Source organism: Scyliorhinus torazame, chromosome 10 (assembly GCF_047496885.1).
Source record: "Scyliorhinus torazame isolate Kashiwa2021f chromosome 10, sScyTor2.1, whole genome shotgun sequence".
NCBI lineage: Eukaryota > Metazoa > Chordata > Chondrichthyes > Carcharhiniformes > Scyliorhinidae > Scyliorhinus > Scyliorhinus torazame.
In genome coordinates this window covers 39,578,965-39,599,133 of record NC_092716.1, presented here as the reverse complement: position 1 = coordinate 39,599,133, position 20,169 = coordinate 39,578,965, and the positions used below count along the sequence as shown (strand labels likewise).

The window sequence follows — 20,169 nt, the reverse complement described above, 5'->3', positions numbered from 1 at the left end:
AATTCAGAAGCAGTCGATGTATATGTCAAAGAAAATTCCAGTTGCAAGGAATAGGAAAACAGGATTTTAAAAAACAAAAGTCTCTCTAACGTTAACAGGCACCCAGGTCAATATCAACTTAATTCAACCACTCAATTTTGTGGCATGTTATGTGCCAGACCACAAAAACAAGATCGCTTATCTAGCAGCATTACTAATATTTGAACTATCAGAACTGATAAGAATTTTACATGTGGATTAATGTTGGATGCAATTTAATGTTTATAATAGCAGACAGTAAGAATCTTACTTGGTGAACTATTGTTCTAACAATTAGAAATAAATGGACTCCCTTGAAGGCATAAGTTTATCGAGTATCTGAACCAAACAGATGACAAACTACACTGCCAGATTTAATTCCCAGACTGTGGTAAGTTAATTGACCTCAAACACAGCAGTACATTTGAAAAGACACAACTGGCCTCAAAGACCCTAAAAACAAATATTGGCTCAGTTTTCACTTATGAATACCATCTAATGATGCATGTTAAAAGTCTGCCTATGAAAAGATAAGTGAGGACAGGCTTGGGGTTGGCAGTAACTCCTCAAATGGCTCAGAAATCAAATCAACCTACAAACTCATTAAGCTAAAAAATTAATAATCATCATTCAGGCAAAGTCATGGAGATATATTTATTTGCATTCTTAGGAATGGCTCAACCATACCATAGAATCATTCAGATGTTCATTTACTCCAAAATCACCACATGCCATTGGGCAACAGGAGGCAATGATCAAAGCAGTTGTGTATTTCAAATTTTCCCAGCTTTATCAATATGGGCTACATAAAGAATGAAGCCTGAAAACTCAAGAAGAAAAGATCTCCAACAAAATGTTTGAGCTGTTGGTTTTTGGTACCCAAATTCTTTTTTTTTTTTTTAAATTTAGAGTACCCAATTCTTTTTTTTTTTCAATTGAGGGGCAATTTAGCGTGGCCAATCCACCTAACCCGCACATCTTTGGGTTGTGGGGGTGAAACCCACACAAACACAGGAAGAATGTGCAAACTCCACCTGTCAATAACCCAGAGCCGGGATTTGAACACGGGTCCTCAGCGCCGTAGTCCCAGTGCTAACCACTGCGTCACATGCCACCCTTTAGCACCCAAATTCTTAACTGCCCAAGCCTCTAGCCAGTCCTCCTACATTTGCCTATTGTTTAGTTTGATAATAATCTTTATTATTGTCACAAGTAGGCTTACATTAACACTGTAATGAAGTTACTGTGAAAAGCCCCGAGTCGCCACACTACAGCGCCTGTTCAGGTACACTGAGTGAGAATACAGAATGTCCAATTCACCTAATAAGCACATCTTTTGAGACTTCTGGGAGGAAACCGGAGCACCCGGAGGAAACCCACGGAGACATGGGGAGAACGTGCAAACTCCGCACAGACAGTGACCCAAGCGGGAATCAATCCTGGGACCAAAAGCAAATTGGCAGTGCTCCTGTAAATTTGGAAATCTATTATCCAAAAAATTCTGATTGGAACTTCAATTATTTTTAATTTACATTTTTAGCTTCTGAAGTGAAAGTTGCAAAGTCCACTGTGTAGATCACAACAGGTGAAACAAAAATCAGATCACCAACCCCAGGCTTAATTTTAGTAATTATTTCTTCAGGAAAGAGGAAGAAAATGTGTAAATAAACCCAAGTTTTGAGTCACATTAATGGCTGGATCGTTTTTACAACTGTTTAGAAGACATATATAGACTTTAATAGTTACTCATTAGTGCAAGCATTACACAATACAGTAAATAGATATTAGCATGCAAGTCAATATTGTAAGTATGTGAACTAAAAATCAGTGCAACAATAAAATTATGACGACAAAAACTGTGTGGTCAAATTAGCAATTATTTTATGCAGTGACCCCAAAAAGTACTACATGCAAGATATAGATTATGATGCACAATGTAATTGCATATAGCAGTGCCTGAAAATATTTATAGCTGGATATTTTTGCATTAAGTACGATAAGATTTGCATCTGTACACCAGCTGTTATAATAAATTAATGTACATCGATTGCGTAGACAAACAGGTGAATTACCAAATTTTCAAAGAATCATATTGAACCTGAAATAGTTACTTTATTTCTCTCTCCACAGATGCTACCAGACCAGTTAGGATTTTCCACTATTATCTGTGTTTATTGTGAATTACCCTTCTAGAGTAACTTAGCAAAGTATTTTATTTTTTAGTTCATTAACTGATAGATAGACTACCATGAAGAATTTCACACAAAAAGCGCTGCACTGAATGCAATAAATATCCAACATCTTGTGTGTGAAAAGTCCATTTTGAGACTCTACTGAAAATTCACAGCTGCAAAATATACATAGATCTGACAGGTATATATAATTCAGAATTTTACACAGATGGATACAGAATCTTACATTGTTGGATCCAAAATGTATGCATTACAATGAAATTCCATAAATGGAAACATTAAGAATAAAAATCTGCAACAATGCATGCAAAAATAACCACCTACATTAAATAGCGCTGGCAGAATTCATACAGGTTAGGTATAAGATCGGTCAGTGCTGTCTTAGATGAGGGAAAGAGGAGAAAACCACCCTCAATATTTACAGGATGCAATTTATGGACTGTTGAACCTTCTCCTCAAGGCTAAGTATTTATGTAAGGGGTTGGGGGAAAGCTTTTTCACGTGTGGAAAGTGCACTAAACCACACTACTTTAAGACAACTATAATTACATTATCCTTATGGCTCAATGGGCATCTTTCATCTGTTCAAAGTTGCCCAGTCTGAAACTAGCAACAGTGGCAGTCACTTCAATATCTGTTTTATTAAGCTAAGGTGAGAAACCAAAGAAATATGGACTGAATCCCAACCCAGCCAACACTCCACTATTTAGTGCCTCATACTGGAAGTGAGTACAAACCCTGTGACTGAGCAAGATTAAGATCAGCTGTGACTGTCCCAAAGATCAAACAACCTGCCCAGATAAACACCATCCACGGAACTAACTATATTCACCGTGAGTTGTTACTTCAAAAAGTGAAAGGGGTAAATAGCAAATAACAGCTTACACATATTTTTGGCTGTCTATTTTGCTTTATGTTATGTGTCTTAAAAGCCTCACAGCCAACTGTTTCATGGAGTAAACTTCAAATATCTGAATTAATATCCACAAGTGTTACAAGCCATTGCTGTTCTTTTACAATGGATACGTACATAAGAGCAGTAATCAACTGCTTAGGCAGTTCAGTGAAAAATATTTTAGGAAAGACAAAAGGAAGGGTAGGAGGGAAAATAAATGGGACATATTGAAATGGTGCAATATTGAAATACTTCAACTGTGTACACAATGCTCATGTTTGTCAAAGGCTCAACGTGGATGGGCATGTGCAGGACAGTGCAACTAAATTCTTCAAAACTCAAATGTGCTCTTCATTTAAAAGTCATCTTAAACATTTCACCTTGCAATAAGACAGAAATAGGAAAATAGAACTCTAATAAAAGAAATTTTCATTGTTGAATTGGTTGTATACTCCTTGTGAATCTGTTATAATCCACTTCACTAATTAGTGCATAGAATGGAAAAAAATATTAATTTCAATGCTAAATCTGCAAGAAGCTAAATACATAATTGTATAATATCCAATTATCATCAATAAAACATTGGAGACATGGGGGTGTCAGTGAACACCTTGTCCACCCAACCCACCAAAGAAAATGAATGAAATGCCTCAGGATGAAGTTTTGGTCTCTGTTAGGTAGAAGCGATACATGAGTCCAACAACACCAGCTGCAAATGCAGGAATTAGCCAGTTTGTCCACCAACTAGAAAAGAAAACATTTTTTTTTAAACTAATACATGTAAAATATTCACATATGGTTTAAAACAAAAACTAAAGCTTTATTTTTGTTGATAGGAATTAAACTAGTGCATGCATGTACAGAAAATACAGAAATGTAACTAAGCAATTTTAGCAGATTTTGTTTCTTTTTGGGAGGGTGAAAGCTTTAATTCTAATTCAACAAATTCTAGACACAAACTTAAATACTTGCACAGGAAAACAGTAATAATTACAAAAACACAACCCAGTGACACTCAACATTCAACTGCCACTGTCCAAATGCCAGGGATTAGCAACAGTTGTGGGGAACCGCAGACAACTTTGTAAGCAAAATGAATGTAAAGCAAGCGTTCCAAAGATGACCACTACTGATCGGGAGACAATTTAATAGAAATTGAGTTTTTTGTCCTCCTTGCGGCATTTTTCCAATGTTTGGTGCTGCACTTCATGAATTCAAGATATACAAGCATTCACTCATGGTAGCCGAACATCTATTTTAGTAAGGGGTGTTAAGAAAACACAGAAAATGTAAGGACAAGACAAGTCTTTTTAGTCTTTTGAACCTCATCCTTTTAGAACTGCAACTCTCGGAGCATTGTGTCCAGCGTCATCTTAAACTCCCCTAATGTTAAAGTCAATTATTCCAAAATTTTAATCAAGCTGTCTATGGTTTAGAATAATTATAAAACTGGAGGTGGTGGAGAAACAAAAAGATACAATCCCACTGAATTTCATGGGTAAAACCATCTGCATAAATCTGCCTGAAGTCTCTACAATTCTACTGTTGCCCATAATTGCTTATGAAAATAGCTGTCTAGAGCTACCTGAAGGTCTAATGTTGTCCAAAATCAGCAGAACTTAAGTACATTATCGAATAACTAGCCCACAAAATTTTGAAATCAACACCATGCTAATGACAAATGATTAGAACTATTTGCACAATGCAGACAGTGTAAATGATGGGGCCCATACAATTGTGGCTTGCTTTGCTACTATCAAATTTCTCCACTACCCAAGAAATCTTTCACTGTTATAATCTGGGCTTCATTTATTTGAGGTCCCGGACATTTGACTGGGCAGTTGTTTGTCTAGTTCATTTAACTCAAGTACCTCTTTCTATGGAGGTTCCAAAGTCCTGTTAATATAGTCACTGAACTCAAAGATTGTGCTCCTTCAGGACCACAATGGACTGCCAGTTAAGATTATGCATTCAAATGCTAGGTATGGTACAGCAAGTAATTAAGAAAACTAATAGAATGCTATTTGAGAGGAGAATTGAATACAAAAGTAGGAGGTTATGCTTCAGTTATACAGAGCACAGTGAGACCTAGTGAAACCACATTAGGGCTGGTTTAGCTCAGCAGGCTAGACAGCTGGTTTGTAATGCAGAACAAGGCCTAGCAACGCGAGTTCAATCCCGTACCAGCTGAGAATTCTGAATTCTCCCTGTGCACCCGAACAGGCGCCAGAGTGTGGCGACTAGGGGTTTTCACAGTAACTTCATTGCAGTGTTAATGTAGCCTACTTGTGACAATAAAATATTATTATTATTTGGAGTACTGTGTACAGTATTAGTCTTTATATAAGGACGCACGTAATGTATTGGAAGCAGTTCAGAGAAGATTTACTAGACTAATACCTGGAGTGGGTGGGTTGGATGGACAGGCTGGACTTTGTGTATGTTTCAATCAAGTTGCCTCTTATTCTTCTAAACTCCAATGGACACAAGGTCCTGGCTTGGGGATCTGGAGCAGTACCCAGCTGTTAACCTAACTGACTGCTTTTTAGCTCGGACAAAAAGTTTCAAGCTTTTGCCTCACAGTGAGATGTCATTGCAACCTGCTTAAAACCCAATCCATCCAGGAAACCCACTTCCCTTTCATCATCTCATCTCACTCCCAAAGACTATATTTCTAATTGCATGGGAACCAGTGCTATTTAAGTCTACTATACCTGGAATGGCTTGATGATGTTGTAATTAAAACATCCTGTGTGGAAAAGGAGAAAAATATTTAGCACATTCATCGAGAGTTCTTCAAAGATATGCAAGTTATTGAAAAAGACAAGATGTGTGACACAGAGGCAAAAGACTAATTAAAACCAACCTTCGTGTGACTTGGTAAAGATCCAAAACAAAAACAAAAAGCAATTTACAAAAACAATATGGACAAAGTGCCACCAAAGTTTCCATAATTCATAAAATATCCTGTACGAGTCTGTGACTGACAACATAATTAAATACAAAGTCCTGCATTTATAGCATTTTCACTTCAGGATGCCCCGAACTGCTTTACAGCAAATAAGTTAATTTTGAAGTGTAGTTAGCGCTGTTCCGTAGCAAACGGGCCAAATATTGTGTGCACTGCAAGATCGCACACAACCAGTGCAAGATTGACCAAATAATCTGTACAAGTAAGTGGTGTTGGCATTGGTCAGAACTCCCTGCTCTTTTTCAAAATAGAGTCATAAGATCTTTAATAATAATAATAATATTTTATTGTCACAAATAGGCTTACATTAACACTGCAGTGTAGGCCGTAGTCGCCACATTCCGGCGCCTGTTTGGGTACTCAGAGAAAATTCAGAATATCCAATTCACCTTACAGCACATCTTTCGGGACTTGTGGGAGGAAACCGGAGCACCCGGAGGAAACCCACGCAGACACGGGGAGAACTTGCAGACTCCACACAGACAGTGACCCAAACGGGAATTGAACCCTAGACCCTGGAGCTGTGAAGCAACAGTGCTACCGTGCTGCCCATAATATCCACTCGAGTGGGCAGACTGAGCCTCTGTTGCACTTCTCATCTGAAAGGCAAGCAAATCCAACAGTCCAGCACTCCCACAGTGGTGCACTGGTCTGTTAGCCTAGAGTTTGTGCTGAAAGGTCCCTTGGGTGGCACGCAAGTCAGTGGAACCGACTCAGGAATGTATACTACCACTGAACCATAAACTGACTGGACCTTATGCAGATCCAAAACCAAGCAGAAACAGGGATTGTGATGGGTGAAGAATGAGATCATTTAAATGTATCTGCTTAATAGAATTTTAATTATAGGTTCATGGTCATTTAGAGGTGCATAAAATATTTTACCATAGGTGGATACCCAATGGCTGGAATTATCCCTAGGACTGGTGATTGAAATCATTCACTCATTTAAGAAAGTTAGACACGGGGAGAATGTGCAAACTCCACACGGACAGTAACCCAGAGCCAGGATTCGAACCCGGGTCCTCAGCACCGTAGGCAGCAATTGTGGCTAACCACAATTATGTGGCTAACCATTGTGTCACCGTGCTGCCGCAAGGACCATAGATATATATGTGTTTATTGATAGTTTAGCTATATGTATGTGCCTTTTGACATTCGGATATTGAAATTAGGCAAGTGTAGAGTTGCTGTAATTGGTTAAATACCACGGTGGGAAACAAGTGAAGTAATCAGGACTATTGGTTATGATTGGATATTGACTGCCTTTGAATAAGTCTACAATTTCGATTGGTATATGTAAATTAATTGCAGTTGAGCTTAAAGGTATAAGTACCATTGTATTCCTTTGTTCAGGCACATGGTGGGTTAGGTGTTAGTAAAGAAGTTCCCCTGCTATAGCTTGAATAAAGATCTTAAACGAGAACTCGGTTTCGAGAGGAATGAAATATCCAGCAGCTGGATAGCTGATTCCGCTCCCTAACAAATGGCAACAAGGGTGGGATCCACTTGGTCCAGCTGTGAACACAGGGCTACAGTTCCAACTCAGCACTGTGCTGATCAGGAGCCTCTAAAGAGTGGGTCCAAACCAAGAATAGACCAGACAGGGGAAGTCAGAAAACTGAGAAAGCCGCTCTGCTTATCTTGAGCTTCTACTTACAGCAGGCCCCTTATCAAACTGTAGTGAAAGCACAGCACTACAGACCCAGATAATGAACATCGTAACAGTGCCTTTTAGTACCGCAGAGACACAGATGTTATTATGGGCATTAGCCATTCCCAAGAAAAATAGCGGAAAAGTTGGCAGAAATTAGAATAGCAGAGAAAGTAGAGTTTAATATGCTGTTTAGAACTTGTTTTTTACCTTTTTAAAAATATTTTTATTCACCATATTTTCACCATGCAAACAGAAAAAAAAAGTGAAACACCAAAACCCCACCAATATACAACCTAAAACATCAACTCGCAAGTTAAAACAAATGTTCAACGGCAACCAACTCCAAAAGTGCATGATAAACAAACCATGAATTGTTGAACCCCTCCTTCGCCCCCGTAACTCAAACTTCACCTTCACCAGAGTCAAAAATTCCAGCAGGTCCCCCTCGCCACGCTGAAGCAAAGGGAGGAGAAGCTGACCTTCCCTCCAACAGAAATCGCGCCTACAAGTAATCAGTGAGGCATAGGCTAAAACATTGGCCCCGCACCTGCCTGCAACTCGGGCTGGCCCGGCACCCCATAAATGGCCTCTAGTGGACCCAGCTCCAAATCCATATGTAGCACCCCGGAGATTATATTAAATACCTCCCTCCAATACCTTTCCAGTTTCGGGCAGGACCAAAACATATGCACCTGGTTTGCGGGGCTCCTCCCACACCACTCACAGACATCCTCCGCCCTCTCAAGGAGCCGGCTGATCCTTGTTTTTGTGAGGTGCGCCCTATACACGGCCTTCAATTGTATCAGCCCCAACCTCACACACAAGTTACTTGGATCCATGCAGCTGAGTAACTTCATGAATGTTTAGTTGTGCCCTTAAGTTTCTCCCGAACGGCTAACCCATTCAGCAGACTGTTGATTGTTTTTTAAAATCACTGCACAGGTTGTGTATTATTTGATATAACTTTTTACAAATTAAGTTGCAGTAAGTTTTTAATAGTTATAATTGTCGGTGGTAATGTGTTTGGGTGAAAATGCATTTGAGATTTTGAATCACCAAAGAATAGGTGATACTTCCAAGATCAGACAATGGAAATTGGCTTAAATTAAAAATAATAAGAACGGAGGATCTAGTTTTTTATTTTCATTATGCGAGTTTGTAGTGATCTGTCTCTAAGGAATCATACCTACAAGAAAATGCTGAGAATCGACAGTGAAATTTACAAGCTGAGAGAATCTGTGTTTCATTTGTTTTAAGTGGAGGTTCGTAGATTTGTTTTATCATTGTTATCATTTGTCAAGGTTTATCTTTCTGGGGAATTACCCGTATCATCTTGAGTTTTTAAATTTAATTTAATAATTAATTTTGCTTATTTGTTTTGTTTTAATTCCTTTATCAGAGTTACAAAACCATAGCTCAAGAGTGTGGACAGAAGCAAAGCCCTAATCCAGCTCCTTGCCTACTCCAAAATCCAATTCAAATTGAATCCAATTCATGGTCCCCACAAGAGAGACATACCAGATCCAGGCATCACACCTGACCTCAAGCTCATTTTAACCAAAAGGCCGAGAAACAATTTGGTTATTGTTTTTAACAGCGTAGTGTAGCCACTTAAAATGGCTAACTCCCGATTTGAAATGGCAAACGGCAAAGGCTGATGGGAAAGTCAGCCAACAGGACACAAACGAGCAGCTGCAGGTTGACTGTGTATTTACCTCTGGAAAGGCCAGACAAGATCGATACCAGCAACCATCAGCATAACAAAACACCAGCCATCTGCATACTAATGAGCAATCCCGGGAACAATGAGCAACATTTAGACACATAAAGCCAAACCAGACTCTTTGGCGCCAGCAGAAGCCTACACAAAAGGAGGTGAACGACCACCTCAGGACCGCCCATCGATCAGGGAACCGCTCCAGCATTGGAGGAAATCGAACCAAGTGATTGGGATAAAGTCCAATCACTTGGAACCAGGTACAGGGTCCGCCCCGAAAGGCGGGAAGCCCCTGGAGACTAAGAATTAAGCCCAAGTTCAAATTGTTCTTCTTGACCGGGTCACTCAGCAACGCGAACCAACCCTTGACAGTGACCGGTTCAGCCACCGCCTATATCCAGTAAGTCTCACTTCAACGCTCGCGACGAGATAGGCGCTCCTAGCTACCAATCTGTACCAACTTCGAATCCCGCAGGCTCAGAACCCGAACGAAAGGCCATTTGTTTCCCTGACCTGGTGGGCCAGTTCCAAGTTAAGTATTGGCCTGTTAGCTTTAGGAAGTAGGTTAGACGTAGAATTTATGCCTGAGTATTGATTACTGTATATAATAAATGTGCGTTGATTTAACTCTTACTAAGCGGTGTATTGGATTATTGATCAGTACTCGGACTTGAACCACGTGGCGATATCAGAAAGATACCTGCCGACTCAAGAGCAAAGGTGATAAAACAGAGCAATTAAACTAAGGCAAAAGTTAGCAACAGTAGGCAATGTTTCTCTGCTTGATGATGTTTGTGCTTTGTATGCTTCAAGCTTTAATGTTTTCTGTCTGATATTGTGCTAACAATTTAAGTGATTCAAGTCAAACAGCTAACAAAAGGGAAGAGTTATTAATAAACTTATGAACTGGAGTCATGTTTACTGGCCAGAATCATGATTCCAGGATAATTTGATAAACATGTGGGAATTTTAATCCGGATACAACAGAACTTATTTGAATTTGGGACAATTCTGGAAGGTGTAACTGCAATGTAATCGAGCAAATTATTTTTTTAAATGTCATCTAAGATAAAGAACAAGCAATCAAAATAAGGAATCAAAAAGTTTGATTTTGGTTTTAAAGATATCAGAATATTTTTTGGACTGCAAGATTTCTCCAGAGTTCACGATTGGAATAGGGTCATAACTAGTGGGATGCATCAAACTGGACAGGTTCAAGTAATTGAGGGTGGACGATGGAGGCAGGAAATAACAGCAAATGGGCATTGGGTGCAATGCAATGAAATATTTCAATCTGGCATTGATGTAGATTCTAGCGAAAGGAGAGTATAGATGGCAGCATGGTGGCGCAGTGGTTAGCATTGCTGCCTCACGGCAACGTGGTCCCAGGTTCGATCCCGGATCTGGGACACTGTGCATATGGAGTTTGCACATTCTCCCAGTGTTTTTCTACCCCCCCACCCCCCCAAATGTGCAGGGTAGATGGATTGCCCACGCTAAATTGCCCCTTAATAGGAAAAAAATGAATTGGGTACTCTAAATTTATAAAGAAAAAAAGGAGAGTATAGATGAGGCTATTAGGTTGATAACTTTCTCTTAGTGATATTTGTGTCTTGTCTATGACTTTTTTAAAGTTTAAGAGAACACAATTTGATACTCTGGCCACCATCCGAAGCATATGAACCAGGCATGGAAGAATAAGCAATAGCTTTCAGATCTTTTGATAAGATCACAAGGAATTCAAGAATGTGTGGCATGACACTGAAGGCACTGCTAAGTGTGCCTCAAGTGTGAAGTAACTAATATGCAGGAAACCAGTTTCAAATGGGCCAATTCAAGGGTTTAAAAGTACTTGGAATAATGCATTGAAGAACAGGTCTCAGGCATGCACACTACTTAACAAACAACATGGCATGAAATAATTAATGGGGTTAGTACAGTGAACCAACATCATTAAGTGATCACTCCACACAGAAACTGATTTTAAAACAATCGGGATAGAATAGGGACGGCACAGTGGTTGGCACTGCTGTCTCAGGGTTTGATTCCGACCTCGGGTGACTGTGTGGAGTTTGCACATTCTCCGTGTCAGCCTGGGTTTCCTGTGGGTGCTCCGGTTTCCTCCCACAGTCCAAAGATGTGCAGTTAGGTGAATTGGCCACGGTAAATTCCCCTTCGGGCATGATTCTATGAATTAGACATTCCTGTCAAAATGAACAAAATTAAAGTAGGAAGGGAAATGACTTGGATTGGAACAATTAAGGGCCTGGTAGCACATAAACCTGGTGAGAAGAATCCACAAGATGGACACAGACAAATGAGAGCTGGAGAATATTTTAAGTTCATGTATGATGCTATTTTGAATGATATTGAGAGAGGTGATCAGCAGGTGGGGAGTGTCGAGAGAAAGGGGATTCAATCTAATTATTCAGGTATTATATTAAAGGTAAAATAGCTTATGGAATATAATGGAATTTAGCACAAATTATGCAAAGTGGAAACTTATTTTTAAAAAGTGGATTTTCTTGTTGTCCAGATCACCCCACACAAAGGGCTTGAGAAAAGAAAGAAAGTGATCAAGAATAATAATGAGACAAAAGGGTGACGGAGTAATATCCCATCCTGCGAAAACTGGAACGTTTTTATACGTGACTCAAGTTAAAATTATATTTAATCCACAGAGGAATCGATGAATGAAATTAATAACATTGTAAGTGATCAAATTTCATCCTTTACAAATGATAACAGGATTAGTAGACGATTTGAGTTATAATGATGCTGGTGAAGCCAGAAAACACAGGCTATCGTACTTGGTGAAGTTGGGTCATATTGTTGCTAACTTTTTGTTGGCTCTTAAATGTTGCCCGTTGTATCTTTACTGAATTTGCTCTGTTTCTATAACCTTTGCTCTAGAGTCACCAGGTATCTTTATGATACCGCCACGAGGTTCAAGTTCAAGTACTGATCAATAACTTGACACACCAATTAGTAAGATTCAAATCAAAACACATTTATTATACACAGTAAATCACTACTCATGCATAAACTCTACTTTCCAGACTATTCTCTATCACGAAAAGGCCTATACTTAGCTTCAGAATTGGCCCACCAGGTCAGGGGAACAAATGGCCTTTCGTTCGATCCGAGTCTGCAGGATTCAAAAGCTGGTATGGACTGGTAGCTAGGAGCACCTATCTCGGAGCGTGCGTTGACTGGAGACTTACTTGGTTGATGCTGCAGCTTGGGCAGATCACTCTCAAGGGTTGATTCGCTGCTGAGTGGCCCTGCCAAGAAAAATGATTTGAACTTGGGGACTCAATGTTATAGTCCCCAGGGGCTTCCCGCCCCTATGAGCAGACCCCGTACCTGGTTCCAAGTGATTGGACTGCGTTCCGATCACTTGGATCGATTTCTCCAATACTGGAGCCGTTCCCTTGGCGGTCCCTAGGTGTCCGTTGGCCTTCCTTTGTCTTGGCTCCTGCTGGCGCCGAGGAGTCTGGCTTGGCCTTATTCACCTTAAATGTTTTGATTATTCCCAGGAATCGCTCTTTAGTATGCAGATGGCTGTGAGTTTCAGTGCTGTCTGGGCTTTTGCAAGTTCTAATACACAGGATTTTTGCACTTGCTAGTTTTTTGCCTGTGTTGGCTGAATTTCCCTTTAGTCTTTGCAGTTCTCCATTTTAAGTCAGGAAGTGGCCAACCCAGGTGGCTACAATATACACAGGAGTCTAGTCTCACACTTACAGGAGAAACGCAATGCAAGATATTTGACACACAGCAGTAGAGTTATTATATGGGGAAATCAAATGCCCAGGAAATCTCAGTCTCAAGGTAGGGAAGCCAATAAATTATTAATTTTGGTCCAGTTAACACAATCTATGTCAATCCAATATGGTTTTATATTGAATTCTGGGACACAACCTCACGACATGACTTGGTCTCAGCGTAATACTCAAAATGGGCAATGGAGACATCAAGACATTCTTTTAATGATTACACACCTTTCAGCTAATTAAGAATTAGTCTGGCCTCATTTGGCCATTAAGAATGCAACATCATTGATCACACCATGGGTTGTGGCTTGCAATTAGCTAATCAGCAGCAACGTCCACTGACCAAGGTGCACATGGAGTGGGGAACTGAAGTTCAGAAGAAAGATGTTTGCGTAGAAGAACTTTCAACTGCCAATTTAGACTGTTTGGATAAAGCCAAGAGCCAAAAGAGGGGACTGAAGGGATTGAAAATCATTATCTGCAGTAAAGTCCCTGGGAAACTGCTAGGGCTGCAAGGTACAGCTGTAAAAACAATGGATTAGGGGGGCTTTGATGGACCACAAGAGGACAAGTACACAAATTATTGTTTTCCAGATAACAGCCGAGAATTGCAAATGTGTTGTGATAAAAGCCATGAGTTGGGGGTGCCAGACAGTCAAGAACTCCTCCAGAGAACCCCAGCATCACAGATGCCAGTCTTCAGTCAATTCGATTCACCCCATATGCTATCAAGAAACAGTTGAAGGCACTGGATACTGAAAAGGCTATGGGCCCTGGGTGGCATGGTGATAGTGGTTAGCACTGTTGCCTCACAGCTCCTGGGACCCAGGTTCAATTCCAGCCGTGCAGATTCTCAGTGTCTGCTTGGGTTTCCTCTGGGTGCTCCAGTTTCCTCCCACAGTCCAAAGATGTGCAGGTTAGGTGGATTGGCCATGCTGAATTGGCCCTTACTGTCCAGGGATGTGTAGGTTAGGTGGGGCTATGGGGATAGGGCCTAGGTAGAGTGCTCTTTCAGAGAATAGGTGCAGAATGGTCTCCTTCTGCACTGTAGGAATCTCTATTCTATATTCCGGCAATAGTACTGAAGATTTGTGCTCCAGAACTTACCACACCCCTAGCCAAGCTGTTCCAGTACAGCTGCAACACTGGCATCTACCCAGCAATGTGCAAAATCGCCCAGGTATGTGCTGTACTCAAAAAGCAGGACAAATCCAACCCGGTCAATTACCATCAGTCTACTCTCAATCATTAGTAAATTGATGTCTGTGTGTGTGTGTGTGGGGGGGGGGGGGGGGGCATCAACAGCGCTATCAAGCAGCACTTAATAGTAATAGACTGCTCACTGACACTGTTTGGGATCTGCCAGGGCTAGTTAGCTCGTGACTTCATTACACCAGTGGTTCAAACATGGAAAAAAAGTGCTGATCTCCAGAGGTAAGGCAAGTGACTGCCCTCGACATCAAGGTAGCATTTGATCATGTAAGGCATCATAGAATTTACAGTGCAGAAGCATGCCATTCGGCCGATCGTGTCTGTACCCGCTCTTGGAAAGAGCGCCCTACTTAAGCCCACGCTGTTACCCTATCCCCGTAACCCAACCTAACCTTTTGTTCACTGAGGCTCAATTTAGCAAAGCCAATCCACCTACCCTGCACATTTTTGGACTGTGGGAAGAAACCGGAGGACCTGGAGGAAACCCATGCAGATTTCAGGAGAATGGGAACTGGTGGAAAACTCTCCACTGGTTGGAGCCATACCTGCCACAAAGGAAGATAGTTGGAGGTCAATCATCTGAGTACCAGGACATCTGTACAGGAGTTCCTCAGGGTAGTACTTGAGGCCCAAACATCCTCAGCTGCAAATTCAGCAAGACCTAGACAATATCCAGGCTTGGGTTGACAAGTGGCAAGTAACATTCGCTCCAAACAAATGTCAGGCATCGACCATCGCCAATAAGAGAGAATCAAACAATCACCCCTTGAATTCAGTGCTGATACTGCCATTGAATGTCCCCACTACCAACATCCTGGGGGCTACCATTAACCACAAACTGAACTGGACTAGCAATATACATACTGTGGCTACAAGAGCAGGTCAAAGGCTAGGAATCCTGCGGCAAGTAACTCGTCTCCTGACCTCCCAAAGCCTGTCCACCACCTACAAGGCCCAAGTCAGGAGTGTATTGGAATACTCCCCATTTGCCTGGTTGAGTGCAGCTCCAACAACACTCAAGAAGCTCAATGCCATCCAGGACAAAGCTTGATTGGCACCCCTTCCACAAGCATTCACTCCCTCTACCACCAACACACAGCAGCAGCAAGCTGCACTGCAGGAACTCACTAAGGCTCCTTAGGCAGCACCTTCCAAATCCACGACCACTATCATCGAGAAGGACAAGGGCAGCAGATACATGGCAACACCACCACCTGGAGGTTTCCCTCCAAGTCCCTCACCATCCTGACTTGGAAATGTCTTGCCGTACCTTCACTGTGGTTGGGTAAAAATCCTGGAACTTCCTCCCTAATAGCACAGTAGGAGCTCCTACAACACATGGACTGCAGTGGTTCAAGAAGGCAGCTCAACACCAGCTTCTCAAGGGCAATTAGGAATTTGCAATAAATGGTGGCCTAGCCAGCAAACCCCATATCCTGAAAAAAAATGAATTTTTAAAAAAGGTCCATAGCTGTACTATCAATAAACGCATGTCTCTATGCACGTGATGTGTTGACAATTGACTATTTTAATTAGGCAAGCATAGAGTTGCTGTAATTAGTTAACTATTACTAAGGGAAACAAATGAAGTAATCAAGGTTATTGGCAATGGTGGATTATTGATTACCTTCAAATAAGTATACAATTTTGATTGGTTTTATGTAAATTACATATGGTTGAACCTAAAGGTACAAGTACTGTTGTATTCCTTTGTTCGGTGAGCTTGTGGGTCACGAGTTGGTAAACAAGTTCCCCAGCTATAGCTTGAAGAATGATAAGGAGAACTCTGTCATCTGGTCACTCAAAGGGTACAAAATACATAGCTGCTGGATAGCTGACTCTCAGCTCCCTAATTCATGTAATTCAGTGCAGCACACGTGTTATCTAATGTTATTAGCTGTACCCAAAATTACAGAACACAACAAACAAAAGCCACAGTAAAAAGACAACAATGCAGGTCTTAGATGTACGAATCACATGTAAACAGTTTTGTGACAAAACAGAACTGCCACAGCCAAGAGAGAACGAACAGGAAGGGCTCATTAAGCCATATGACTAACTCACAGCTCGAGTCGGAAATAGCAATTTTTGTAGTGGTGGAAAGGAATTCAAATTATAAAAATGGTTCTTGTATCAAGCATGGATTTGTGACAGATACCGTTAGAAGGAGGATGACCAAATGTAATCCAGGAAATAGGTGATGGAATATAGTAAAATTAAGGCAGGCACCAAGCAATATGCAAAAAGGACATTTATATAAAATAAGGCAAATATTTTGTGTGCTGTTCAGACAACCTACTGAAAATAGCTTTTGTATGAACACAATGCTCCTTTTTAAATGGGCAATGTAATCAATGGTTTGAACTTTATCAATGATAAACACATGAAGGGAACGATGTTTTAATAATATTTGAATTAAATATTTTGAATATAAATTGATAAATTGGAAGTGACAATGAAAGCCCTTAACCATATTACCAGCAGTAATTCTCACCAAATGTTCTCAATTAGAGATTGAATGGTTCAAACACACACACGCAAGATATTTATTCACAATCAACATGAACAACAAAAATCTTTACCTTCGAATTTTCCTTTCTTCGATCAGCCTATACATGTATAAAAAAGAGAAATTAATCTTTAAAGACAACATAAACGGACAATAAAGATAGATTAATTGAAAAATTCTAAATGTTTCCTGAAGGTACATACTGCTCTATACAAAAGTAATCAAATGTTGTTTTTTTAATACAAGCTTTCACCCTTAAGCAGCTTAATTTACCATGGTTAGCATCAAGTTTGTGGCAGAGATCTCATTTAATCAAGAAAGAAACTCAGATTTTTTCTGGGGGGGGGGGGGGGGGGGGAGAAGAGAGAGAGAGAGAGAGAGAGAGAGAGAGAGAGAGAGAGAGAGAGAGAGAGAGAGAGAGAGAGAGAGAGAGAGAGAGGAAACGAGAGAAAAATGTTAAATATTAGACAATACCTTAACCCTTGCTTGCCCCAGATTGATTTCATTTGACTTGAGTGTCGTTGGCAAGGGTCATCCCTAATTCCCCTTGAGTTACAAGATCCAAACATACCTTCTCTACAAGCGGGGGCTGGGAACTCCATCCCAACAGACTTCCATGCATTTGCGCAATGGGAGCAGGCAGAGTACGCACAATCAGGCATTTTGCAGTTCTTCAGGCCAACTGTGGGCCCAATGTGACTGCATGAAAAGAAATGGCATGAAAATTGGATCATGTGACCCAAGAGTGGAATGCCACGATCAAAGAATCTCAGGCAGGGAACAGGGAGACATCCCACTCCAAACAGGGTGGAACAGAGAAAAAGGCTCCAAGCAGAAAAAGAGCTGCAGTTGGCAGGAATGAGGACTTGGGAGAATATCAAAGAAGGCAGAAGGTTGGTGATTTTGTACTTTGGCCGTGGCAGCAAAGGGGGCCCTTCGAAAATGTTCTGCTCAGCAAGGCCAAAGATCTGAAGTTGTATTTGAGAGTTGGTACTGGAGTCCAGACTTGGGAATCTAGTCTAGCGAGTGGTCTTGGAAAGCAAGATTGAAACCCTGCGAGGTGTGCCATCATTAAGGCAGTGCAAGTGGGAGTAACTTATGGAGAGAGTACCAAGGCTTAAACTTTGAAAATGAAGACTGCAATCTCTCATGAGAAAGATGAATGCCAATGAGATTGAACAACTGTGTTTACTGATGGCTAGGTGAGTTGCTGAGAAATCAGAGGGATGTGCCTTGGTTGCATCTGCCATTGATCGTGCAGTATGGCAGTAATTCACATGCATCTCATGGGGAGATGATTAGGGGCAGCATGGTGGTTAGCACTGCTGCCTCACGGCTCCAGGGTTCCGGGTTCAATTCCACCCTCGGGAGACTGTGTGGAGTTTGCACTTTCTCCCCGTGTTTTTGTGCGTTTCCTCCAGGTGCTCCAGTTTCCTTCCACAGTCCAAAGATGTGCAGGTTATGAGGATTGGCCACACTAAATTGCCCCTTAGTATCCAAAAGGTTAGGTTGGGTTCCGGGGATACGGTGGAGGGAAGGGACAATTAGGGTGCCTTTCCAAGGGCCTGTGCAGACTCAATGGGCCGAATGGCCTCCTTCGGCACTGTAAATTCTGTGATCATGGAGTGGTAATGCCACTGCATGAGAAATCCAGAGACCCAGGCAAATCTTCTGGGGGCAGGAGTTCAAATATCACCATGGCAGCAGGTGTAATATTAATCCCATTGATAAATTTAGAACATAATAAACCTAGTCCTAATAATGGCGGCGGCCGTAAAACTAACAGTTGTTGTAAAATCCCATATGGTTCGCTGTCCTTCAGGGAAGGAAATCTGCCACCCTTACCTGGACTGACCTACGTAGGGTACCAGAACCACAGCATCTATGAAATCTATGAAATGTAGTTGACTCTAACTGTTCTCTGCAATTGCCTAGCAAGTAACTCAGTCAAGGACAATTCGGGATGAACCACAAATGCTAATTAGGGATGGACCACAAATGCTAGTCTTGCCAGCAACTCCCAGTCAATCAAAAAACAAATTCATGTCAATCCTGAATGTTGGAGTGTAAGATAGATATTATACATGTAACTGTGGAATACTGTGGCTTTATTTTCTTGGTTGTGTCTTGGATCTAAAATTTTGTCTCATTTAAATGAAAGGTTGGAGGCCCCTAACTCGATTGCACCAAAAGCTTTGGGGTCTGGTCCAAGATCATAACCCTTAAGAGTAGGGGTATAGCCACCTTCTTGAACTGCTGCAGTCCCCATGTGGCAAGGATGGGAATTCCAAGTTTTTGACCGAGTATTCAGATCACCAAGATTATAAGCTTGGAAGCAAATAACCCAAGCATGCTGTGATACAAGTAACAGACAGGGAAAATAATACAAGTATCTGGTTTCAAAGTTACAGTAGAACGCAGGATACCAATGGGGATGGCAAAAGTAATTTTTGCAATGCTATAATCATATTTATGCACGACTCAAGTGTAAGAAAATAAAAATCTACAAAAATAATTCATATGGGCAGCAAGGTGGCGCCAAGGACCCGGGTTCAAACCCAGCTCCTGTCCGTGTGGATTTTGCACATTCTCCCAGTGTCTGCGCGGGTCTCACCCCACACAACCCAAAGATATGCAGGGTAGGGGGATTGGCCACGCTAAATTGCCCCTTAATCGAAAAAAATGAGAAAAAAAGATTAAACCAGAAGCCTCAGATAAATGATATTTTGTACCAAATCGAGTTCTCCAATGAAATACTGCTTCAGCATCTCTCTGGCATCAGATGAATGGCCCACATCTTCAAAGCTTTCTGTGGCATCACCTCCGGCTTGTTCAAAGAGCACCTCTTCCCCACCAGGATGCTACAAAAAGGAAAAAAATAATTAAAATGTAGAAGTGGTTGCAATTCAAAAAATATTTTAATTTTTTAAATAAATATTTTAATTCAATTTTAGCAAATTTTCAACAAAACCACCCCCCCTTCCCGAAAAAAGAAAAGCATAAAACACAGATCAACATCGTACACTTATATCGCGAATTCCCCCAATGTACAAACACCCCCATGAAAAAACAAACACCTACCCGGAAACACCCCCCCCACCCCCACTCCTCCCCTGGGCTGCTGCTGCCCACCTCCTAACGTTCCGCTAGAAAGTCTAGGAACGGTTGCCACTGCCTAAAGAACCCTTGCACAGACCCTCGCAAGGCAAACTTTACCCTCTCCAA

The 20,169-nt window shown here is 41.2% G+C and overlaps 1 protein-coding gene across 1 annotated transcript in view; it reads right to left on the bottom strand.

The window, feature by feature from the left end:
- Positions 1-3,148: 3,148 nt before the first annotated feature.
- Positions 3,149-20,169, bottom strand: part of cyb5b (cytochrome b5 type B) — a 76,609-nt gene continuing 59,588 nt past the window's right edge. Inside the window, exons 2-5 of the mRNA XM_072517957.1 lie at positions 19,677-19,805; positions 17,018-17,044; positions 5,820-5,854; positions 3,149-3,849 (exon numbers count right to left, since the gene is read on the bottom strand). Coding sequence (XP_072374058.1) covers positions 3,756-3,849; positions 5,820-5,854; positions 17,018-17,044; positions 19,677-19,805 — 285 coding nt within the window. The 3' untranslated portion in view covers positions 3,149-3,755. The remainder of the gene's footprint in view (positions 3,850-5,819; positions 5,855-17,017; positions 17,045-19,676; positions 19,806-20,169) is intronic.